General features: G+C 38.8%; 2 protein-coding genes across 2 annotated transcripts in view; one reads left to right on the top strand and one right to left on the bottom strand.

The window, feature by feature from the left end:
- Nucleotides 1-869, bottom strand: part of ABTB2 (ankyrin repeat and BTB domain containing 2) — a 165,072-nt gene extending 164,203 nt beyond the window's left edge. Inside the window, exon 1 of the mRNA XM_061462054.1 lies at nt 704-869. The gene's annotated coding sequence lies outside the window, so the exon portion shown is untranslated. The remainder of the gene's footprint in view (nt 1-703) is intronic.
- CAT (catalase) lies at nt 480-19,732 on the top strand. The gene is made up of 13 exons (XM_061462058.1): nt 480-699; nt 5,914-6,085; nt 7,033-7,143; nt 8,523-8,653; nt 9,522-9,626; nt 10,660-10,785; nt 12,308-12,499; nt 13,602-13,754; nt 14,918-15,056; nt 16,971-17,101; nt 17,890-17,997; nt 18,588-18,674; nt 19,131-19,732. Exons 1-13 carry the CDS (start codon nt 634-636, stop codon nt 19,194-19,196), a joined length of 1,587 nt encoding a protein of 528 aa, XP_061318042.1. The 5' UTR covers nt 480-633; the 3' UTR covers nt 19,197-19,732.
- Nucleotides 19,733-24,696: the final 4,964 nt, after the last annotated feature.

Genomic DNA, 24,696 nt, shown 5'->3' with positions numbered 1-24,696 from the left:
ACAGGAGAGAACACTTAACTCTACATTTGGTAACCCTGATTTTGTAATTTAAACTACTTCTTTTTTTTTTTTTCCCACTGAAACAAACCCTGCCTCTGAAACTCCCTGAGTAATTGCAGTTTTCATGGTGCTCTAATCCTGTAATTTCCTATGCCGCTGATTAACTTCTCCCACACCGACAACTGCGTTCCAACGTCTCAAAACTGAAAACACACACCAAAAATTAAGTTACTTACACATATCTACGTTACCTACCTACACACGAACACAAGCAACAAAACTCCACCACAAACCCGCTCACCGCCAGCCCCCTCAACCCGAGAGGGCGGGAGCCTCCTCACACCGCCTCATTGACGTTCCCTTCACCCAATCATAGCTCTCGGTGCCCGCTGGGCACGGTGCTATTGGCTGAGGAGGTAGCGGAGGGCGGGCGTAGTGCTGTGGTAGAGGCCGTAGGCGCGGTATCTCCCGCTAGCCGCGGGTGCTGCAGGGCGCGGCGGCGGTGGCTTTCCGCGGGGTGACCTTAGTAGGGCTGCCGCCGCGCTGGTAGCGAGCACAGTCCCGCTGGGTTGTCCCACGCTCGCTCCTCTCCGAGCTGCCCTTCCTGTCTTGGGGGTCTCCTAAGCTTGCAAAATGGCTGACAACCGGGACGACGCCTCGGACCAGCTGAAGCAGTGGCGGAGCCAGCGGGGCTCGCAGGTACCTGACAGGGCTCCGCAGGGCGGATGCTGCGCGCCTTCCCCGGTGCGCGGTGAGGTCCGAGGGACGGTACCCCGCTCGCTGCTGGACCCGCTGTCCGGCAGGTCCCGCTCACCCCACTGGGCGGTAACGGTCCGGCTTGCGGGGTAAGGGACGGTGGGGGCACCGTGGGGCTGCTCATGGACGCTGAGGGGAGCGGGTGAGCTGCGGTGTTGGAGGGTGTAGAGCCCGGGGCGGGGGGGGTTCCTCTGGCCTGGGAAGGAGCGGGGGAGGAGGAGCCGGGCTCGGGTTGTCCCGCGGGACACTAGCGGAGGACGAGGCGCCCTCGGCCCGAACGCGGAGCTCTCGGCTTGGTGCTGTGCCCGGGAGAACGGGGCGCGGAGCGACTGGCTGCTGCCAGCTGGCCGGGAGCGGTAGGGGCGGCCAGCGCTGCTGGCACAGCCGCTTCGGCAGCTCTGCTCGGCCGCAGCCTCTCCTTTGGGAGCCCCAGCATGCAGGTCCCTGGGCAGCGGTATATGTATTTTTCTTTTCCGTCTGGAATAACATATTAATGTTTTCGGTTCTGCTGTCACATTGGTAGAACCCACTGAAAATGTAAGTAGGGAATGCTATAAATGCTAAAGTGCATTCAGCAGTACGTGGAGACTTGTTGGCCAGGTTGAAGTGGTTTGGGGCAAGTGGTTGACTGAAATCATAAGAATATGTAATCGACAGCATGGCACTCGAATCTTCTGAAGATGCAGGATATACCCCAAAATATTTGGGTAAATGTACAAATGCTGCAGAAGTTGTTTTCATAAAGTCATTGTGTCAGTTTCTGCTGTGTTTTCTGACAGAAGTGTGTATTTAGCATGACATCCTCTTTCTGCTGGTTATACAAGCAGCAGTCTTACAAGATACAAGTGGCAGTAGTCACATCCACAAGTGGATGCCACCATTCCCACTGTTCATAGTTGCTTAGTCATCTTGACTGCGTTTTTTTTCCCTTTGGTTGTAAAAGGTACTGTGTGAAACTACCTTCCAGTGATGAATTGCAACTTCGTGGTATTCTAGCATGTGTCATAATATTTTCTTTTTGTACCATGAGTAATGCTTTTTTTTGTATGGATGGTGGCTTTTCTATAACAAAGCAGTATTTGAATAGAGGCCAAAGTTAATTTGAAGGTTGGGAGGCAACCTGAAGTCTGTGTTGCATAAGGAGTCATGAGACCTTAAGATAGAGAGTAGGGAGGACTTATTAGAATTTTAAAGTGACTTGTATTAAGGTGGAAGGTATCAGTAATGCCTGGAAGTATACTTTGATGTATGGTGTTTACAACAGCTGTGACTAAAGTTCTTCTGGCTTTGTTTCCCTTCTTGCTGTCATGACAGGTTAGTGCTGTAATAAAACACACATGCAGATTCAAAAGTTCTTATCTTTTTAAGGTTTTGACTGTGTGCAGCTCCCAACCATATGAAAATACAGGCATCAAACTCAAGGCCAGAGGTAGCATGAGATTTCTTCTTAAAACTGTCTTTTTTTTTTTTTCTCTCCCTTCACACTGATGGAACTTACCTCCTGTGCCCTACATACCATTATCCTGAAGCTAAAGTGACTATATCCTGCCATTTAAAAAAAAACCCAAAACTTCATGTTCAAAAGTCTGGCTACACAAAAGAGACTGAAGAACCACAAAGCTGTGGGTTGTCTTTGATAGGCTTAGTTTCAAAAGGTTGTGGTTTTAGTACTATTTCTAGTAGTCTTAAATGTTAGCATTATAGGAGAAGTGGGTTTTAGACAACAGTATATCCTATTGGTTTGAGAAGCGCTGCAGTACCACTGTAAAACTTTATTATTTGTTGCATGCATAGTTTACAACTAATATGCAAAGGGTTTTTTATACCCTTGAGGTGATCACGCCACAGGTAGTCTAAAGGCATAGATGAATCAGACTCAAAGTTTCCTGAAGACTATGGGCAGACTTCCCCTCCTTCTGTCTTCTACTAAGCTCTTGCAAGGACTTTGTAAAGAAGGTCGCATGTGTAGGTATAGCTGTCACTGTGTGGTTAAATGTACTGGGCTGCTTAGACTGCTTCCATCTTATGGAAGACTCCAGGATAAACGGGCTCTAATTCAACATAACTTTTGTGTCTCTCAGTTGACTGAGCAGAACTTGGTTGCTGCTTCAAGATGACATAAGTATTAGTGGCTTTAAAAAGCCATTGTATAGACTGGTGGGGTCTTAAGAGCTATGTCTCATGTTAAAAGTGTTACCAGTCCCCAACTCTGCTGTTCTTGGAGTTACAGTAGTCAATTAATAAATTATGCTGAAGCTGTACACAGGGGTTTTGTCACAGGGTGCCTTAGAGTGAAAATGATGTGGAAGAGCCTTTGTACATAGAACACGCAGGAATGATGGAAATGTCTGTAATGAGCAATAACACAGGGAGGTTGGAGAGGAAAATGCTTCAAGGCCAGGTTGGATGAAGCCTTGGGTGACATAGTTTAGTGTGACGTGTCCCTGCCCATGGCAGGGGCGTTGGAACTGGATGACCTTTAGGTCCTTTCCAACCCTAACTATTCTGTGATTCTAAGTCTAGGATGCCACTGGTAGAAGCTGTTCTTTTTCGTCACATTACAGTGAGCTTACCCATCTTAAATGAGTATGACAGTTATCAGTATGAAAAAAATCGGTGATTTTATGATTAGAAAAACTGATACATGGGTTTTATATGTGAGAAACTCGGAGCTTTTAACCAGCAAAACTAATAAAAATAAAAATATCGGCAGTGCTGGAAGCTGGATTAAAAATAAAGTAGTTCTCCCTAAGCAAACTGAAAAAGTTTCTGGACTGAAAAGACTTGAAAAGTGTACTTAAAACTGATGTGATGTGTGAGTACTTTATAGGCTCAATATCTGCAAACTGCACGGTGTTCTAAGAAGGGGCTTTTCAAAGCAGAGGCTTAGAATAGGTTTCAAGATGGGTTGCTGGTAGCTTTCATACCTCAGTACAGAAAGTGGGTCATGATAATGAGCTGATAATTTGTATTTTTATTAATATAAAATAATGATAATTATCAGTTGTAATTATCTGGTAACATTCATTTGTGCTGGGTGATAATCTCAAAGCAGACTATTTCCACTTGCCCGACTGAATCATGGAATGGATGAATGATCTTTCGTCTTCCTAAAGTTCCTTGAATGTGGTGGTGTCCTACATTATTTAATACATGAAGTAAAATTCCAATTCAGAAATTTAGTTTCTAATGCCAATTTTTAAGCAATTTCTATTTTTAAATGATAGCTAAAACTTAATAAAGCATACATAATAATGCATACGTATTTATGGGATGGGAGAAGTTCCCATGTGGTCTAACTAGGTGATTATCAAAGTGAGCAGTGGAATAGTTTCCTTTGGCTCATTTACAACCAAGCAAAATATCAGGTGGGAAGCATGTGATATATGAGCATTGGGAAGGATATGGAGAACAATTTCTACTCTTTCGTATTTCCCTGGACAAACTAGAGAATGTTTTGATTTAAGCGGATGTTCCTTTCACTTAAAATACTTGAAATAAGTGGTGACTTCCTTGTAATTTTCTGAATATAGTGTTCCTGTTTGTACCTGGATATATATTGGCTCTTTTAATTGTGCAAATTTCGTTGCTGTTCAGGGTTTCAGGCATCCTGAAAGAGTTGAATTTATGTTTATAACTTTATGCTAAAGAAGTGGTGAATAAGAATAAAGCACCTAGGTATTTTGGCAATTCACGCCAGCTGCGGAATTGTGTATTGCATATTAGTAAGAACACACTGGAAATGCAGTTACCCTGTCAAATGTCTTTTATGTGGTTATTCATGCACATGAGTTAAAGGTGTATGCAATTCCCCCTGTATATCCTGCCTAATCCAAAATTCTGACTATGGATAGGAATAATTCTTATTCTTTCTTCTACCTCTGTGGATTGCTTCTTGTATTTCCCATAGTTTGGGTGCATGGGTCCTGCTGGGAGAAGAGAGTAGGGTGGTATGCGTAGTGTGGATGGATATCAGTTTAGTGCAGCCTGTGACCATGGATTTAGTGTTAACTGGGCATTATCTGTGGCTGGATGTTTGAGCTCACCCTCTTGCAAGCCTTCTCTTTTGTTTCTTTTTCTTTTGTACTAACTTCTGGTCTAAGTACTTTGTGAGCATTGCCCTGGCTCTTAACAATGTATGTAGTCCAGGAAAGGCTGACTTATGTGGCCACAGGGTCTTTGGAGCTGATGAACCCTTCTTGATACATTTTCCACAATGCCCAGTAAAACAGGACTGTCACCTTGGGAGCCTATGACCCCATGTGTGATCGAGGTAGTCTTTTCTACTGTAATTTCTTTTAAGAAAGTAGAAGTACACTTGATTATAGTGCTGCAGAGTTCCAAAAGGTGTTTTTTGAAGTTAACCTTGGACAGGGTCGCTCCTGTAGTACAAGATGCTGCAGCTCTAAGTAGCTTATGAGAAGGGTTAACTGAAATTTGGTCTGAAAGGGAGGGAGAAAGGATAAGTATGGGATGTCTTGAGCAGTTTCTTTAAAGACAATAATGATGTTAGGGAAAAAAATTGTGACTTTTCTGTCCTTTTGGCAGGACATTTGTTGGCAGTAGGGTTGCTTAGGGCTTTTGTTTATCTTTGTCCCTCCATGGGTCAGGAGTCTAGAATGATGATTCCTCAGGTGCTCTTGTATTTTTTACAGGTGTTCCAGACCAATGGTAATCATGGGTACCTCCTTTTAGTCTTTATGCTATGTGACTATAGCTCTTCCCTTGTACATCCATTCCTGTACTGCCATTACCACCTTCTCCTTTTTCCCCTCATTACTTTCCAGCAGTTACTCCTTTTCTAGCTCTTTCCCCAGCCTCTTCTGTTGAAGTGGGGGCAGACTGAACATTAAGCGTTTTAAAGTTGGCACTTTATCTATCTTGCTTCAAGAAAAATATAGTCTTAAGTAACATTTCTGAACCATGGAAAACATCTTTGGATGATATGTAACTTGGACTCCCCTTCTTAAATAGCCCCAGCTACTTTGATGTAGCTAGACATCTGTATTCTCTGTAACTAGTCTCAGAACCTTGTGTAATTTTGCTATATACTTGTTAATATGTCTTGTGACATGTAGGGTTGAATAGGTATGCACATTGTGTGGCTTAAATATAGAGGAGTTTTAATTTCTGCTGTTGTGACTCTCTTGCTTTCAGAAACCAGATGTCTTGACCACTGGTGCTGGGAACCCTGTAGGGGATAAGCTTAATATCCTGACAGTAGGGCCACGTGGTCCTCTTCTTGTTCAAGATGTTGTTTTCACTGATGAGATGGCTCATTTTGACAGAGAGAGGATTCCTGAAAGAGTTGTGCATGCAAAGGGGGCAGGTATGTTTCAAAACGCACGCTTTTTCTTGATGTTGAATTAGACTGCAAAGTTAACACACTCATAGATTGTGACAGATAAATTGCATTTTATTCTGTATAATTTAGCATTACTGATTATAGTACATCTGTATCAACAAAGTGGTATGGTCTGGTTTAAAAGAACTCTATGTCAAAACTCAAAGCTCTGAAAAAATGATAAAAAGAAAAGCCCTTAGATTTTTAGTGTATTTATTGTAATCTCTGCCTCTTCTATCTGTTCCTCCGTAGTACTCCATTCCTGTGGAAGTGACGACTTTACCCAATTCTTTTTAATGTCTGTTTGCATGTAACTTGGTAGAGATTCTTGTCTTTATGATTCAATGCATCTGCTAAAGCAAGATGATGACCTAATACTTAAATTAAGCTGAACCAACCAATTGCAAAATTTGTTATTGATCTTAGTAAGGTAGAACTGGCACCTGATTTTATTATTATGTATTGCCCTAGAAGAAGAAAATGTTACTGAATTCGTAATATAAATACGCATGGGAAAAATACCTCTGTGGGGGTGGGAAGAATTTTATTGCTTCATCCAACTTCCAGGTGCACCGAAATTCTGCAACATGTGCCAGCATTAAAGAAATACTTGCCTTGCTCCGAGATAAAGATGCAAATCTTGGCAGAAGAGTCTCTCAAAAGCTAGTTTGTTATTTTGCGCAGTAGAAATAAGGTCTTTGTTGCTGTTGGGAACTGTTAATGCTCAGTTAAGGAGGTGAGAGTGAGCACCTAGCAGATAGTAGTTTGTGTTATGTAAATTCTATTTAGTGCAGAAATATGAACTGTTTAACCTGGTAATATTTCATGTTTCCTTTTGACTTCAAGTGTGTTGGACTACAATAGAATAGCAGATCTACTGTCAATGGAAGGCAGGTATCTGGATCTGATATGTTTAACTTACTTTTCTTCAGGAGCCTTTGGTTATTTTGAAGTCACTCATGATATTACTCAGTATTGCAAGGCGAAAGTGTTTGAACACATTGGAAAAAGAACTCCGATTGCTATCCGGTTCTCCACTGTTGGTAAGGCTCTGGAGTTACTGTGTATCTTCTTACCTGTGTACTGCAGTTGCACTGATAGCAGTATTTACATTATTATTGAGTACTTAAGGTGGTTGAAATGCTTTCTGCCAATCGGTTCCTCTTCTGTGACTTTCATTTACATTTCAAGACTTTCAGCACCTTCTGCAGCTTTCTGTCAGAGCTTTCTGCAGATACTTTTCCATCTGGAATGCCAGAGACAGGATACCCTGAGCAAACTTTTTCCTGACAGAAAGCTTGTCTGAATGGATCCTAATCAACAATTGAATACTGCAGGTTAACACTTGAAAGTTAAATACCGATAATCCCTTATGCTGTAAAGAGTGCTTTGAGGATGAATGCTGTAAAGTAAGTACGAGGCAAGGAAATCAATAAATCAGAGCTGAATGCATAAACAAGCAAAATCTTAAATTATATTAGTTAAAGCATGCATTATGATAAATGTCTGGTAAAAAAAGATCTTTCAAAATGTATGTGTTACTACTTTATTTAAAAGAAGAGAAATCCTAAGGAGGTTTCAGTTCTGGAAGTAGTATTGCAGAGAGAGTTGTTCAAAAAAGCTCAAGGAGTCGCTGGTTTTAGCCTACCAGCTTTTCTCTGTGTCACCAAAACTGAAGGGACCATGGAATTTTGTAGCAGGTGGAAGACATGCAGCTGAGTTTGACCCGTGTGTGCTGCAGCGCGATGTTGCATCATTACTTTCCCTTTCTCTGCTCTGTTTGAATGTGTTTCTTCCTAGCTCTTCTATACTACACAATTACTTTAATGAGAGAATGAGTGTCCTTGTTATTTTATCACTATATTTAGCATTAACTGTTCCTGTATATTTCTGGAACACCTTTCCTCAGGTGTTGTAGTAGGCACTTCTGCTCTGGTATAAAGTTACCCATTGAAAAGACTGTTTTGGATAAAGCAGGAGAGGAATTAGAAGGGTTACAGCTCTTCTATATGAAGTTCCCTTTTTTTTTAGGCATGTTATTTAGATTGCTACCTTCCAAATGTGAGAACTTTCACAGTGGGATTTGAAGCACGGCAACAAATGTTTCAGCCTTACAATCTAACGTTTTCTGTTTGATAATGCAAATTGCACTCTGAATTGGCTCAAGTGGATATACTTGTTTTTTCTTTCTTTTAACTGTGGCCCAGATGCTTGGGGTGGGTGTCTCTTCACTTTGGAAACTTTCAATGCCTGAAGTATTATTGAAAGTATGGCAAAAATTCCTTATATATTAAAGACTTAAATTGGTAAACCCCATGTTTTTAGGATTTTATGTCGTATTCTCAAGTTCTGTGGTTTCAGGCTTACAATCTGTATGCATTTTGTATCATGACACTTCTGTATATTAATGTGTTTCTTCAAGCTGGAGAATCTGGGTCAGCTGACACAGTTCGGGACCCTCGAGGCTTTGCAATGAAATTCTACACAGAAGAGGGTAACTGGGATCTTGTGGGAAATAATACTCCCATCTTCTTTATTCGGGATGCAATGCTGGTGAGTAAGCAGGAAAGAGGAAGGTACTTTGAAAGGGTCCCAAAGTTCATTCATATCTTGTTCTTCCTCACTGGAAAGCAAAACCGGTTGTTTTGACACACTTAAACTTTGTTGTTTGCTAGATGGTCTGAATGGCTTTTACTTGAAAAGATTCTACTTAATTTAAGAGCCAATGCTTGGTTACTTATGTGATTTCATACTGCAAATAACACATGTTTAGTTGTGTTTTCTAGTGCCAGTGAATAAGTATGTTACCATGGTTTTAACTTTGGATCTGACCAGTTTTACTGGTGCTCAGACTGGCTGTTTTGCTCTGTAGACAGGTTTTTCATTCAGAGGCTATTGGAGGAGGGAAAGACTTTTCACTTTACAAACTTCTTTCAAGTTCTTTTAGTAAATCTTACTTTTTTTTTTTGTATTTTAGTGTAAGTTTAACAGAACTTCATAAGTAGAGGGGCTTTCCTTGTGTGGAGAAGTTCTGCACAGATATTTTATAGTATCTCAGTATTCATTTACAAGTCAGATGTTCAGTAGAGTTCAGATATACAAATTTGAAGAGATTTACCTCTCATTTTATCAGTCACAAAATGAAAGCATTCTTTAGCTTTGAACATCCTATTCAATCTAATTGTAAATATTTCACTTTACTACATTATGAATTTGATGACAGGAGAGGTATGATAGTAGGGTTTTTTTTTCAGTGATCTTGCAACTCTGTCTCATCTTTGTGTGCTGTTCCTTTCACAGTTAAGTGTAATGAAAAAACTGGTTGTCTTGTTTTGTACCAGGAGTTGCTTAGTATACCCCATATAATTTGAAGGTCTTAAAGAACTTCTTTTTTCCCTTTCCTCCTCTCTGTACAAATTAGTTTCCATCCTTCATCCATAGCCAAAAGAGGAACCCTCAGACTCATTTGAAGGATCCAGACATGGTGTGGGACTTCTGGAGTCTTCGCCCTGAGTCTTTGCATCAAGTAAGCTTCCCCTTTGACTTCTTCTTGTATGATTAAGAAAATCGTGTTATGAGAGCATTTTTTTTTTTAATCTCTTTTTCCATGTTTCCGTGTTTTATCCAGAAATCTATGTAATCTTCTGGGAACAGTATAAAGGTGAAAGGCCAACAGTAGCTTAAGGCTATTAATATGTGTATGTAGGCTTTCTTCTTTTAATGACTCTATGAAATGGGTGGGATTTTCCATTTTCAGTCATATTTTATATGGGGATGAAGGAGAAGTTGCTAAGTTTTCTATCACTGAAGCAGCAGAGATACTGATGACAGCAAACTGTTAATGTTAGAGAGCAGTAAAGGACTGGGAAAGTGATGCTATGACATCCTGGTTTATTTAAAGCTATATATTGTGTTGTTTATGAGATCAACTCAAAAATTACTAGAATTCACAGTGAATTCTAATTGTTCTGGTGTGTATTTGTATCTAGATGTTATGCAAAAAAAGCTAATATATAATTAAAAATGCAGTTGTATGTATTTATTTTAAAGAAAATGGGCACATACAGAAGCCTTCCAGTACAGATATAGTACCACAAGCATTGTTTGTGACCATAAGCCTAAAGAAAATCAGCATTTTAAATATGTTTGCATGGTGGTATTTTTACAGCTTAAAGACTTTGGAGTTGTTAAAGGCTTCAACTTTCAGATTTTTGTCTTTACCCTGCAAAGAAAGATCACTTATGTTTGTAACTTAAGTTATTCATGCTTACCTGCTGCGTGCTTGCAGGGGAATTTGTAACATTATCACCAGGTTAATGCCTTGTACCTGACAATATTTTATGTGGGCGTAAGACCTCACATAGATTTAATTCACAATTGTTCTTTGTGCAAAAGCAGTCTTATTTAATACTCTTAAACTAGAAATTCCTTGGGGAATTTATAACGTTAAGATAGCTTCCAGCAATTGCAGATTAATGCAAGAAGCAAATTCTGTCTTGAATGGTCACTTTATCCTTGATCTGGTGAGTCCATTAATACTGTTTGATTGTTCTCTTCAGGTGTCTTTCTTGTTCAGTGACCGTGGTATTCCAGATGGTTATCGCCATATGAATGGTTATGGATCACATACTTTTAAAATGGTTAATGCTAGTGGAAGAGCAGTTTACTGCAAATTCCATGCAAAGGTATTGATATGTTTTCCACTTATCTATTGAAAGTGTACATCAGATTGAATAAATCACAGAATCAACAAAACAGGTTAAATAGATTGTCTAAAGATGTTTTGTGACTTCTCAAGTGTAAGTCACAAGAGACTTGTAGTTCATAGACTCAATCAAAAAAGTCTGTGAGGTATTTTATATCAGTTGCATGCCTTTAACAAATACAGTGGGCATCAGTGTTCCTGCTATGACACAGTAGGTAGACTCTGGACACTAGACTCTAAAGAACTCTTCTTTGGGGAACTGTCTCTTGTTATTGAAGAACTCTGTCTACTTGTTTGCTGAGCTCTGAATTAGATGTTTTGGGTGTGATGCTGTGCAAAAACATCCCATCAGACTCCTTTGCTGTCATTTGATGCACATGCACAAATCCTCTGACCCTTTGGAAATGTGTTCTACTCAGCGTGTGTAATATGTTCCTGTTTCATGTTCATGGCTGCACAGTAGTTCAGATTCAAATTCTTCAAGTAAAAGTTCTCTCAGTCTGGATCTGGGTTTTGTTCCCATTTGTTTTCTGGATATGAGCCACATTGCGTGTGTTGCCCAAGGAAGTTGTAAGTGCTCCATCCCCGCAAAGTTCAAGGCCAGGTTGGACAGACCCTTGGGTGGCATGGTTTAGTGTGAGGTTTTCCCTGGCAATGGCAGGGGGGTTGGAACTAGATGATCTTAAAGTCCTTTCCAACCCAAACCATTCTATGATTCTGTGTTTTTTAACATGGCCTTGACTGTATACCAAAATATAAAAACTCTGTTTCCAAGAGCTCTGCAGCTGAAGCTCTTGGAACCTCACAGGACTTGTATCCTTTTCTGAGAAAGCAGTCACCAACATATTTCACTTGAAAACAACCTCCCTTCAAAGTTTTAAAGGCCATGCAGCTTCTTATGTCATTAGACATTGGTGGAGGCTGGAATCTACCTTTGAAGCAAGACTTCATTTGAACCATTCTGTTAAAGTAAGAGGGATTGTATAGCAGCTTTTAGCCTTCAGGTTGTCAAAAGCTTATTAAGGTGAGATTTTTAGTTAGTACTAAAGATGTTGCAGGAATGGGGGTGGGGAGTAGAAAATTCAGATTCATGTAGAATCCAGAACTTTCAGCCCTGAGGGTTGCAACCGTTTTATCACTCGCTTGGAATGTGATAGGTAGGAAAGTGTGGGATGATGGGACAGTAAAGGAACACTCTGTCCTGTAAGGAGTGAGGGGAAAGCTCTTTGCTTGATGTGCTGCAGGGAACAGACCTTCAAATTTGATGTATCCTGTTGTGTAGTATAGCATTACATATTTATTTCATTTTTATCAGAGAACTATTTTTTATCTGAAAGGCAGCTGTTGAATGTATTATTCTTTGCAACTCAAATTATTGGAGATGAGAGCATGGACAGTTGCATTCTTGAATTATAAGTCTTGTTAAGGTTTATTCCTGTTAATGATATCTGAAATACTTCTGCATGTTGTAACTGGTGCTACTGCTTTTAATTGTTTTTTAGACTGATCAGGGCATCAAAAATCTTCCTGTTGAAGAAGCAGGAAGGCTGGCTTCTACCGATCCTGATTATGGAATACGTGATCTTTACAATGCCATTGCCAAGGGGGACTATCCATCATGGTCTTTCTACATTCAAGTTATGACATTTGAAGAAGCAGAGAAGTTTCCATTTAATCCTTTTGATTTAACTAAGGTATCTGTGATACAGTTGTGAATATTCTTTCAGGTAGTTTAAGAAAGATTATAAGATCAAAATGCCAGACCTGAGCTTATCTATTAAGGGTAGCAGTTTCCATGGAGTAGCACTGTTTTCTTACTAGCCCTATGAATAAAGGGCTAGTTCATCTAACCTTTTTATTCTAGAGTAAATAGAATATTTACTTCTATTTACTATTTAATTCTATTTACTATACTTTAGTTAATAAAAATATAAATATATATATAAAAATATAAATAAATATTTTATAAATTAAATAAAATAGTTAATTCTATTTACTATACTATTTACTTCTAATTAGTATTTAATAAAGTTAATCTGTCCTTTTGATTCTCCCTTTCTGTTTTAAGTGCACTCTTCATTATGTGTTCAACATGAGTCAGAAATTCTGGAGATGAAATTGTATTGATGTTGTATCTGATGTCACTCTTTCTCAGTGAAATATGGATAGGGCTTGATTCCAGGCCTGTAGACTACAACTGCATTGGGCTTCAAAAGTGTGATTTCTGATCATGTAGTCACACCGTGAGCTCTCTAGTTTTAAGTGTTAATGTTGTTTCTGATTGTTGGTCTGATTTTGTCCAGCTTTGAATTGCTGTTCCAAGGAATGGCTTGTTGAAAGATACCAAGGTCAATTTGTATTGCTGCTTTTTTTTTTTTCCCCCTCTAATATTCCTCTCCCAAAATGGCTGAAGACTTTTAAAGTTGAAAGTGCAAGTTAAGATGGAAAAGAAAAGGCTTGTTAAGCTGGTTGTATTTGGAAGTAGCTGAGAACAATCATGCTACCAGTTCCACCTACAGTATTGCATTCCTAGGCTGGTTTTCAAGTGCCTTTGGGTATTTCATTTAAGTAGTCAAGTGCAGCTGAGATTATGCTGAGATGATGAAATAAATTGCATTAGTATTTTGTGTTAATTGCAAAAGACCTTAAAATAAAACATTTCTCAATTTTAACGAAAAATTAATTTTTTAGTATCATATTTTCTTAATCAAGACTTAAATTGGGCAAATGCTGCCTAGTAATTATGCTGTATAATACTGTAATAATGTTGATTGTAATGTGTGTTATGTCTTGCAGATCTGGCCACATGGTGACTACCCCCTCATCCCTGTGGGAAAGCTTGTCTTGAACAGGAATCCCGTCAATTACTTTGCAGAGGTAGAACAGATGGCATTTGATCCTAGCAACATGCCGCCTGGTATTGAACCTAGCCCTGACAAAATGCTGCAGGTAAGCTGCAGTGCATGTAAGATTTCACCTGAAGAGTTACGTTTACATTGCTGTTTCTAAAGCATTCCTATCCCTGTTTGTGTAGAAACAGTAAACCTGACCCATGGAAAGAAACTGATTTTTTTTTTTTTTTAACTTTTTTGGCGGTTGTTTTTAATGATCATCACTTAATGTGCTTATCCAAAATGGGAATAAAAAAAGAGAATGGGAAAAACTAAAGAGACGGAAAAATCTAGAATTAAAGAAGGCATCTGAAGCAGCTAGCAAAGTTGGTGAGGAGATCTGTCAGTCTGGCAAGAAGTATGGGATAAAACCAAAGGAGCAATGCATATTCATTAATGCTTTTACAGTATATCTTAGACTTATAAACTCTTACAAGAGTGAGAGGTGGACTTCATGTGCCCTGAAGTACAGACATAGCTAATCCCTGATAGAATCAAGAAGACTATTCTTTAGATGTAGTTTCACTTTGCTTACAGGTCAAAGTATGCGAAGACTGGCTGCAGTCTGTACTGTCTGCAGAATCCTGGATGTTTGCTTGTTATGTTTCTTCAGATAAAAATCAGATTGTTGTTTCAAATAATATCCATGGAAACAAGAAGGTATTTTGACAGTTTAACAGGATAATTTTGTGAACTGTCATGCAGTTCATGTGGTTGCCCTCTTTGCTTCCACAAACTTCATAGTCAGAATAAGTCTGTTTTCTTGGCACAGGTGTCACTAGAAGTGATTCAGATTCAGTTCAGCAAATAAATAAGGGAGTCCCATATTTCAGATGCAAACAACCTTTAAATCTAAGGTTGAAAACAAGCAGGAAAATAATACATTATTCATTAGTAACATTTAGCGCTATTACAGTCGCATCTGTACGCATGTAACCATTTTCCTGCTTCAGAAGAGGTTTAGCATTCTGAAATTGGTAGGAAATACCCAAGCTGCATAAACACACCTCAGCCTGCTACTCTTTGGTGGTATTCCAGCAAAGTTAGTTTGTGGCCCAGTGTCACTTTGGACATAATTTGAAGTATGTCAGGAATATATATGCAAAGAAAGTGGTCTTTTCACTTTTACTACCTAATATATAGAGCTTTGAATTGGCATATGCGCTGCTTGGGTGATCTCTTTCAGCAAGCAGTAGTTAATGTTCGTGATAAATGTTTTAGGGTCGTCTCTTTTCGTATCCTGACACTCATAGACACCGTCTGGGACCCAACTATCTGCAAATTCCTGTGAACTGCCCCTTCAGAGCTCGTGTGGCCAATTACCAGAGGGATGGACCAATGTGTGTTTCTGACAACCAAGGTACTAACAAAAATACCTTGTAGAATTCTTTTCTGCTCGCAGGGGATTTAAGATGCTTGTTTAACAGATGGCAGATTTTTGATACCACTAACTTATGCTGTAAGAAGTGCTACTTTTTCTCCTCAACCATTCAGTTTTGACTTTTTCCTGCAACTGAAACATCACTGTAACTTCCTGAGCTTCAGACTTCCCAGTCTGTTTTTTCTTTTATGTGAAAATTGTTCCTTACCTCTCATAATCTTTGTCCACCTTTTAGTACCTCCCCTCTCAGATCCTTTCTGAGATGAGCTGGAGTTGCCTACAGTTGTTACAAATCTGCCATATACCCTTTCCTGTAGAGTGCCCTAAGTTTGTCCATGTACCATTCCTAATACTCTCTTTAACTCCTGTTCCTAATACTCTCTTTAACTCAGTGCTCACCAGCAATCAGACAGCAATTTACTTCAACCTGTCCAAATGAATTTAAGGTCTGTTTTGTGACAGGTAATGATGTATCTTAGGACCCTTAGCTGTGCATGTATAAAGTTGCATGCGTTTCTGTTCACCATGTAAATTAAATGGCAAATAAAGTTGTTTTCAGGACAGCAATGTTCATCCACGGTTTTGGTACCATGACACATTGTGTCAGTATAAAAAGCTAGCTTTGATTTTTAACTAAGTTGAAGTTTGTAGAGTCTAAGCTGTCAATTTATTTGCTCCCTTTTCAGGTAACTTTAGTTGGTACCAGTCATCACATAGATCCTTGAGGAGGCCCAACTGGATTAATTCTTCTTAGTACAAAAAATGAACTTCTATTCCTCTGTTTCCTATGTTCTTGATATGATGGTAATTGACAAGATACTGACTTTTATCATGTTATCTCCTGTCCGAGGGATCTTGTTGAAAGCAATTTGGCATCTGAATATGCTGCTGTATTGCCTTCATCACCCTTATTTATGGATCTGGTGTACATCTCATCAGTCTAGTACAAGAACTGAGAATCAAAACTTTGCTGTGAAACGCAAGCTTGCTTGTGTAGATTACAGAATGCATTATCCTCATAATTTTAAGGCTATAAAAGAAGCACATGGATGTTCCTTATAGAACTTCAGCCTTGTTTAAAGCAGTTGATAGTCTCTTAACTCTTTAGTGTTTTTCAGTTTGATGTATGTAACTTCTTTTTGCTACAAAGAGACTCTACTCGATTTTGTAAAGAGTGGGTAAAAAAGAGGGGGGAATTCTTTTGGCTCCTGGAAAGTAGAATGTTTGCCATCTTTACACACTTGTTTAGAATGGGTGTGTATCTCTTCTATTAATCCATGAAAAGAGACTTTGTTTTGATGAAGGTGTAAAAACCAAGTGAAGCTTAAGATGCGTTTAAAAACTTAGAAATAGGACTTTAGGAGAAAGGGGGTTTGCAGGAGAACACCTCCAGTGAAATCAATAATGTCCCTAGTTTATATTCCTTTAAAAACTTTTAGAAACATGCATGTTACAGGGGCCTTGATTGAAAAAGTTCTACAACATTAACTGTTCAAAATGAAGAAATATGCCAGAGAAATGGTTTCACAGAAGTTAATTACTACTACTTTGTTTCTACTTCTAGGCAAAAAAATCTGTCTATAATAGAGATGGCCTAAATGTTTTTGCATTTCTACATTTAAAAATTGACTTCCATATACTCAGTCCATTTGTTAAACTGCTTTGCTGTCTGATTTCCAAGAGGTTGTGAAAGGCAGAACTAAAGCTTTAACTTTGACTCTCTTCAGCAGCCTGTGTTCTGTCAGTGTTTGCCCAATAGTGACTGTTTTATACCTGAGAGTAAACAAGGATATGCTTTAGCTATGCCTCTTATAGCTAAAGAACATTTTCTGTCTTATGAATTAATCTGAGCTGGTGTCTCATCATTATGGTTTTGTGGGGTTTTGTTTTCAGGTGGTGCCCCAAACTATTACCCAAACAGTTTTACTGGTCCAGAAGATCAGCCTGTGTGGAAGGAGTCCCGCATGTGTATTTCGGGAGATGTGCAGCGCTTCAACAGTGCAAATGAAGATAATGTGACTCAGGTATGAAGTATGAAAAGGCTTTATATTGCCTATTTTACGTAAGATGAGTTTATAGGATGGATTTAGAGAACAGTAATAAAAATCATTCAGCTGTGGCTCGTCTCTGACGCATCTGGGCGAACCTGAGAGACCTTGGAAGATCTCAATACAGTTTAATTTGATAGCTGATTAATATTTTGCTGACAGGACAGTTAGTGAAATCTCAGACCTTTGCCATCCTTATTCTGGCCACCAATATTTAGAGTTTGTGCCTGTCATCTGGAGATTAGTGTCTGCAGATATGCAAACTAGAGGATACGTGTAATGATAATCAATTCCTGAATTGCAGCACACCAGCAATATTTGTTTCCATTAATTCAGTAACAGTTATTTCAAGCTAGTAATGGAAGGAGTCATTAGTAGATTTGCCAAAACAAAAGAACCCCACCACATATTGGTTGCCTTTTGAGTTGAAGTATTTGGAGTATTTTAATTGTTGCCTGACTAGTAAGTGAAAACTATTCTTTTTCAGTAGTAATGAATCTTAAAAGTCTAATAAGTATTATCGACTGCTACAGGTAGAATAAGAGTCATAGAATCAACTAGGTTGGAAAAGATCATTGAGTCAGACCATTACCTTAGGACTGCCAAGGCCACCACTAAAGCATATCACTGAGGGCTTCATCTACATAATTTCTGAATGCTTCCAAGAACCCAGCGATTCCACCGGTTTCCTGGGAAGCATGTTCCAGTGCCTGATTACCCTGGTTTTGGGAATTGCAAAATAAAACTGTGTTTACAATCTTAAGGTGCGAGACTTCTATACCAAAGTGCTGAAGGAGGATGAACGCCAAAGGCTGTGCAAAAACATTGCTGATCATCTTAAGGATGCACAACTCTTCATTCAGAAGCGAGCAGTAAGTGGCCTATTTGGGTTTTAGCCTTTGCTTTTTATTCCAGGTTTTCTTGCAGTCTAGTAACTTTGGCAGTATCTGTGTGGAAAGGAAGATCAGGAATTCTTCACTGAGAAGACATCTGGATTTTTCTTGCATGGGAATTATCAATACAGAGCAGTTGCGTAAACAGGCACATAGTAATAACATAAATAATGTATAACATGTTAAAGTAACTTTTCCCTGATAGGAAAAATGGGATTGATGTTGAACATCAAGGATGTCATTGTGTTTCAAAAATAGGGTGACTTCCAGTGTAACGTTTTGCTCTAAAGGATAAGGCAGGGAGAACAAAGGAGGAATTGGATCTTTATCCTTCCCAGTGGAACTTTGTCTAAATTAGGAAAAAGCTCTGCGTGAGGTAATAGAAATGGTGTTTGACGATCTTCATAGCTGCTTTCTGGCTAGTCAGGATTAAATTCTTTAGAAAAGAGTTTTCATCCTCTTCCTTATGATATTTACTGCTTGTAGAGCACAGAGCAGAAAATGTGTTAAGGGATACATTTGGAGTGGAGGAAAAAAATTCTTGTTGCTTCTTCTGTCTTCCTGTTCAGGTGAAAAACTTCACTGATGTTCATCCTGACTATGGTGCTCGTATTCAGGCTTTGCTGGACAAGTACAATGCTGACAGTGGGAAGAAGGTATGCTAAAGATTTCTGTAGTTGAATTTTGACTGACTGTGAATTGGCTTAGCTTCTTTTGTAAATCCAACAAGTGAGAAGTCTTCCCATTTGGTTTAAATGGCGTAAGTCAGTGTATGTAGAATTACAGACTGAGGAAACATCACTCTAATTACATTTAATTAAATGTTGATTAACCAACGATGTGCAATTTGGTTTAGTTAGGTTTTTGTTTGGTTTCTGGAAGATAACTATGTGCTATGCAATGTGTTCACGTTGATTCTACAGACAGACCAAATGATTACATACTCTTTGTAATGGTAATTAAACATTTCCACAAGACTTTCTTGGGCTCAGTGCTTGCTAAGCAGAATAACATCATTGTTGCTTCAAGTACTCACTTTATTTTTTTTCTGAAGTTCCCCTAATTACTTTTAATGGCACCTGCTCTGAATATTTCTTTTGTATTATTTTTAGGATGTAATCAGGACATACACACAGTCTACATCTCGTATGTCTGCCAAAGAGAGATCCAACTTGTAAAGCGTGCTGCAGAGATTCACTTTATCAATTTTACGTCCTTACAACTGCAGGACAACCTGTGGAAGAGATTAATGAATGTAGCAACTTCTGCACAAATACAGAATTGTTTTACAGGCTCAATTTCTTAAGCTTTCAAGTGCCTGTATCTGTATTGGAAACTAGGTAACACAAGCCAACAACCTGGTGCCTTTCAGCATTAATGCTTTACTGCTTGGTAACAACATGTGTTTTTAAGGAAACTCATAATTAAAAATCCTTCATTTGTAGAAGCAAACATAACTTTAATGAAAATATTGTCTCTTTTTTATTGTAAAACTTTGCCTGGCTAAATCACACAGTAGAACTTCTGTAATGAAACTGTGATTATCCATATGGATAAATTTCTTAATATTGAAAAGTTGCTGTTACTCAATATGTCTAATAAAATACCTGTATGTATTTGTAGGCACTTCCTTTTGAATTTCATTTTTGGCCTTTCAGAAGTAAAATAACATGGAATAATTTGACTAAAATATTAGTTGCATCTCATTCCTCATGTTCAAAATGAAACAAATGACAAAGCTTATTCTGAATATTGGTTAATTGTATTCCCGATATATATTTTAAGATAATCTTTGCTTACTAATGCTAGGTTGGGATATAACTGACCTAGGAGATAAGAAAGGATATTTTCTTGTTACATACACTTCTCAACAAAATTGATTACATCCTACAGTTCTTTGGGTGAGGGGGAATTGTTCTTTCTAATTGCCAGAATTTAAATAGAAAAATATTAATGCTCCAAGTGTCTGAGAAATTAACCTCGGAATGCTTGAATATTTTTATCTTGGCCAAATTTAAGATCAAGCACTTTCAAAACTCTTCTCAGTGGTTCCTGAAATTCTGTTATGTTACTGCTATAATCAGATATTGCTACCTATTGATCAAGCCAGAGCTAGTTTTCAGAGTTAGTTTGATTGAAGTGGCATGTCTGTCTGAGTGTGGGTATCTATATCTAGATATATGCATAAGGCCTGATTTTAAGCATATTATGTTGCCTAGTACTTGCAATTTAGTTAATCCGTGCAACAGATTTTAGTACCCTTTGGATTGAAAAGCGTTCTATATTATTATTGCTTACAGCCAAAGGAGTTTAGCTTAATAGTGTTTCTTATGTTCAGTTTTGGAGTATGATCTTTAATCAGGTCTGACTAATTGTCACAAAATGAAAGTGTTTATTTTTGAGAACTTAGAGCAGTAATTAAATGATAATGATGGAATTTCTGGACAGTACCTTAGTTGAATCTGAGTTGTGGTTGCCTAAGAAAGTGCGTTGTTGGCATCTGAGTGCTTTACTATACAAGCATATAACAAAACGAAGTCTTAAACCATTGATTTATAAGGGTCAAAATCTCACTTACTCTTTTTATTTAGAGAATTCTTTGGGAAGTGTTAGCCAGTTGTGAGGGAATCGGTGTCCAAGCTGTCTGTTGGAGCTTTGAATGAAAGAATGTTATACCTGTTGCACGTTGAAGTTGGTCTGTTAGGACAAGGAGTTTCAGAAGTGTGCTCAGTAGGATCAGGCAATTCACCATGCTTCTGAAAGCCTGGCTAGTTATAATAAGGACCCTGCCTCTTCCTTCTTCCTCTTAGCCTTGTCAAAGAGAAAGATAAGTGTATGCGTAATTAGGCCAGATCCTTGTGCATCAGTACCCCTCATTTGAAATATTTGCTTTCCTTGTTGGCCTGCTGATACTGTCTCATTAACATTTGGATTGGAGAAGGCATGAACGATAAGAAAGATTTCCGAGTCCAGCTACTAGCTCTTAACTCAAGCAAATACGAATATAAAGTCATGGCAGGTTTTTTCCACTATTAGTACACTTCAGGGTCTGTTTTGAATAGGAGTCCTTCCTAATTTGGCATTTAAGTATGAAGTGACATTCCAAGAAGTGATGGCAGATAAAGGATACTGAAGTGCTGTTACTTTAAATTGTAGAAATCTTGCTACTTCTCCAGCTCATTTATCTACTAATCTATTGTGAGAAATTAGCTGTGATACAGATGCAGTAAAATATGATCTGATAGCCTACTCTGTTCTGGGATCAACTGGATTTTTACCTGATCAGGAAGGTTGGAGCTGAAAGAACCACATGAGTATGTGGGAATAGTTCTTGCTGGAACATAGAATCCTAATGAGATTTGTAACAGAATGAGCAAAGCTGACTCTAATTTTGGTTGTCTGCTAAATGGATTGCATTTGTCTTCCTCTTTTATTTCTGAAATAAAACTGAATTTGAAAGTTTCTTGGCAACATGCTTCCTGTTTTCTGCATGAATGTTTTCAAAGAGTTTAATGTAGAAAGTTGATGCTCTCATCTCTTTTTATTTGCAGGTTGTGCAGAAGCTGTTGAAGTTTTGGGTAATTGGTATTGGTTTCAAAACCTAGTTATTTGGTCTGCCAGGCCCTGACTGCCAGCAAAGGCCTTAAACTCAACGCTGATGCTTGGAATTCATGTGTAGAGGCCAAGCACTAAATTCTGCTCAGCTCTGATATGTGAAATTACTTGTTGGGAACCTTCTTTTCAATTTCTTAAACCTTCAGAGAAGGGAATGGTGCTCACATCTGTGGCACAGCAACATCTACAATTGCATGTACCATATTAACGGGGAAAAGTTGCTGTTCTGCTTTACTGTGGGTTTTATTAATGATGCTTTACTTAAGCCTCTATTTACTGAGGAGCTATTTGTTACTTTTGATTTAAAAGCTTTGCTGGCAGTCTACAGAATTGTCAGAAGCTTATATAAGTTTTTAATTGCAGTTCACTGAAACTTTAGTGGAGGACAGTTCTTACTAGTTTGAGTATGTGGAATTGAAGGGTCTCAAAGCTACCTTGCAGAAACTTGTCATATGGAGATTTATACTACCAATTCTGTTCAGTTCTGCTTTTCTTACTGCAGTTACTTTGATCCTAAATCCCTATGTCTTTTATAGGTAAGGACCCATGTGCTCATTTTAAGGTAACCTTTACAAAGCAGTGGTAAGTACGCTTACTGACCCCATGGTGGAGAGGACACTGTGACATGAACATGTGGAGGTTTTAGTGGAGTGTTTAACATGGGCAGCTGTTTGTAAACTTTGTCCAGGTGGCCTTTATCTGACCATGCCCATAAATGATTATCACTAATAAATGTCAGTGTAATTTATACCAGTTTAGAGTACAGGTTAGGCTAAAATCTGAATGGTGTCAAGTCAAAAAAAATCAAGCACTAGGGAATATGAGGAAGAGACAGGAAACATCTTGTGCAGTGATGCTGAGGAGATGGAATGGGTGAGGTGGGTCTTACATACCTTCTGCAGCTGCCTTTGTTTTGAAACCTCCCGGTTTGTGTAGTTGTGTTTAAAAGACTGACCTATGTTCTGTGCTGCTAAACTGCCCGTGACAGGTATTATACAATAAAACTCGCCCTTTCCAAAGGGCACTTGAGAGGGTTAGGGCACACTGGAAGAGCAATAATGCTCTCTCATCAAATAAACAAGATGATAGATCCATTTACAGCTACTTAACTGTGAGAATAAAAAGACTGTTTACATGACATGACACAGTCTCATTTGTGTTTTGACTTTGTGTTCTGACTTTGTGTTCTGTTCAGGTAAAATCAAATGTTCCATTAATAGGTTGCTGCAATACAATTTTCAGTTACATGTAAAGGAGAGTTGCTCAACATCTTCCTATTTAGATGCACATCTGTAACAGTGGAATTGGGAATGAACTTGAAGCTTAATGGAAATTATAGCTTCTCCAGGAATACCTCTCCTTCTCATAGGCTATTCCCCTTTATTCCTAAATTTGTTTTCCCTTTTCCAAAATACTTTGAAATAGCCAAAAAAAACCATGAGCAGATTCCAGAATCTCAATGGACATTTGTTGAAGTGGGCTGTGCCAGGAGATGAATGTATGGGATTGCTAAATGTTCTTCAGGGAAACAAGGGTGAGGTAGATTTGGATCAGATAGTTACTACTTTTAAGCATGTTGGAAAAGGTAAACCCTGAATTTCTATGTCAAACCCAGCTAGCTTATTACCTGGTGAAAGCTATTATTTGGAGATCTGATATGTGATTTTTTTTTTTTTTCAGCTAGGCATGTGCATCACCATTTTCCCACAAAATTATAGGAAAGCAAGACTTCTTTCCTCACTAATGCCACAGGAGGAGGTGGTTGTGGTCTGTTAAGCCTACCTTAAGCCTGAGAACCCACATATCTCTTTAGTTGAGGCTTCTTAATCTTTCATTTTAAACAGTTTAATTTTTATCTGCAAGTTGAATGTTATTGAGTTTTGTTTGCTGTGGTTTGGGGCTTCAAACCACTACTGCAGTGGTGTTAAGTTGCATGTTCCTGTCTCTTATTGACAGTTAGTTATATGAAGATACGCAGTGAACGGTAAAGTTTGATCTTTCCTCCAAGACAATATTGCAGGACTTAATCTGAACTGTTGTTTGGGCTCACAGCTGTGTGATCATGACATGCAAAGCTGGAGTTGAGCATAGCCTTGACTCGGCTAACATTGAGGGTGTCACTTAAGTTGTGTAAGGCTATTTTGGACAGAACTAGGAAAATCTGTTTGGATGGTTGTGAATGAAATTAAGGCAGTTAAGCCAGATTTGTGGTTTCACTGTAAGTAATTGCTAGATTCTCACTTGGCTCTTGAATCCAGACTAAGAGCCAAAGACCTATGCCGTCTGTGCTGTACCGTCATCTCACCAATAGCTGTTTAAGGCACCTGCAAAGCATCTGTCCCACTCCCTTTCTCTTCTGTCCCGTTAAGAAAGTATCAGTATACTTTTCCTTTGAAAACTTCTCTCACGTGTGATGTTCTGATGTCCTCTTCTAGTTCAGGATGATGTCCGTTGTGGGGATGAATCATTTAGACTGAAGAAGATTGTTGAAAAAGCCCCGTGTTTGCACAAGATTGTCAATGTTTGTGTGTTTATGCACTCTAGGAAAGCTAATCAAGGCTAAATGACAAAAAGCAGGGGTTTAAAAATGGGTGAAGTAGCTTGATACTCAGTTCTCTGGTAACAGTGACGCTTTTACAGCGTGGATAGAGCCTGTAGGGTTTGGTTGTGGGATTAAAAACTTGAACTTTGTCAGGGTGAGGTTGCACCCAAAGTCAAACTTTAACCCCAATGCATTTGGAAATCTCACTGCAGTGCAGTCTGAGAGTAAACAGGCCCTCAGGAGCTGTACTGCAATTTGTTTTCAGGTCACACACTGAAGCTTGGTAAACTGATAGTTGTATTTGTTTTAATGGTAATAATGAAATATCTTTGCATACTGCTTACCAAAGCAACCAGGTCTTGTACTGTTATATTTTTCGTCCTCAGTGTTGCAGCCTGTTACGTTAAATGACAACACATTGCTCTTTGCGATGCATCACCATTGCTGGATGATTCTTTACCTTGAAAGAAATCATTAGGCACCAGTTACTTTGCATTTATTTTCAGAAGATCATGCAGTGT

This window comes from Pezoporus flaviventris, unplaced genomic scaffold, assembly GCF_033815535.1.
Source record: "Pezoporus flaviventris isolate CSIRO_AGI_PZ_B2104156 unplaced genomic scaffold, CSIRO_AGI_Pfla_v1 ptg000035l, whole genome shotgun sequence".
In the NCBI taxonomy this organism is placed as follows: domain Eukaryota; kingdom Metazoa; phylum Chordata; class Aves; order Psittaciformes; family Psittacidae; genus Pezoporus; species Pezoporus flaviventris.
This window is presented reverse-complemented; position numbering and strand designations above follow the sequence as displayed.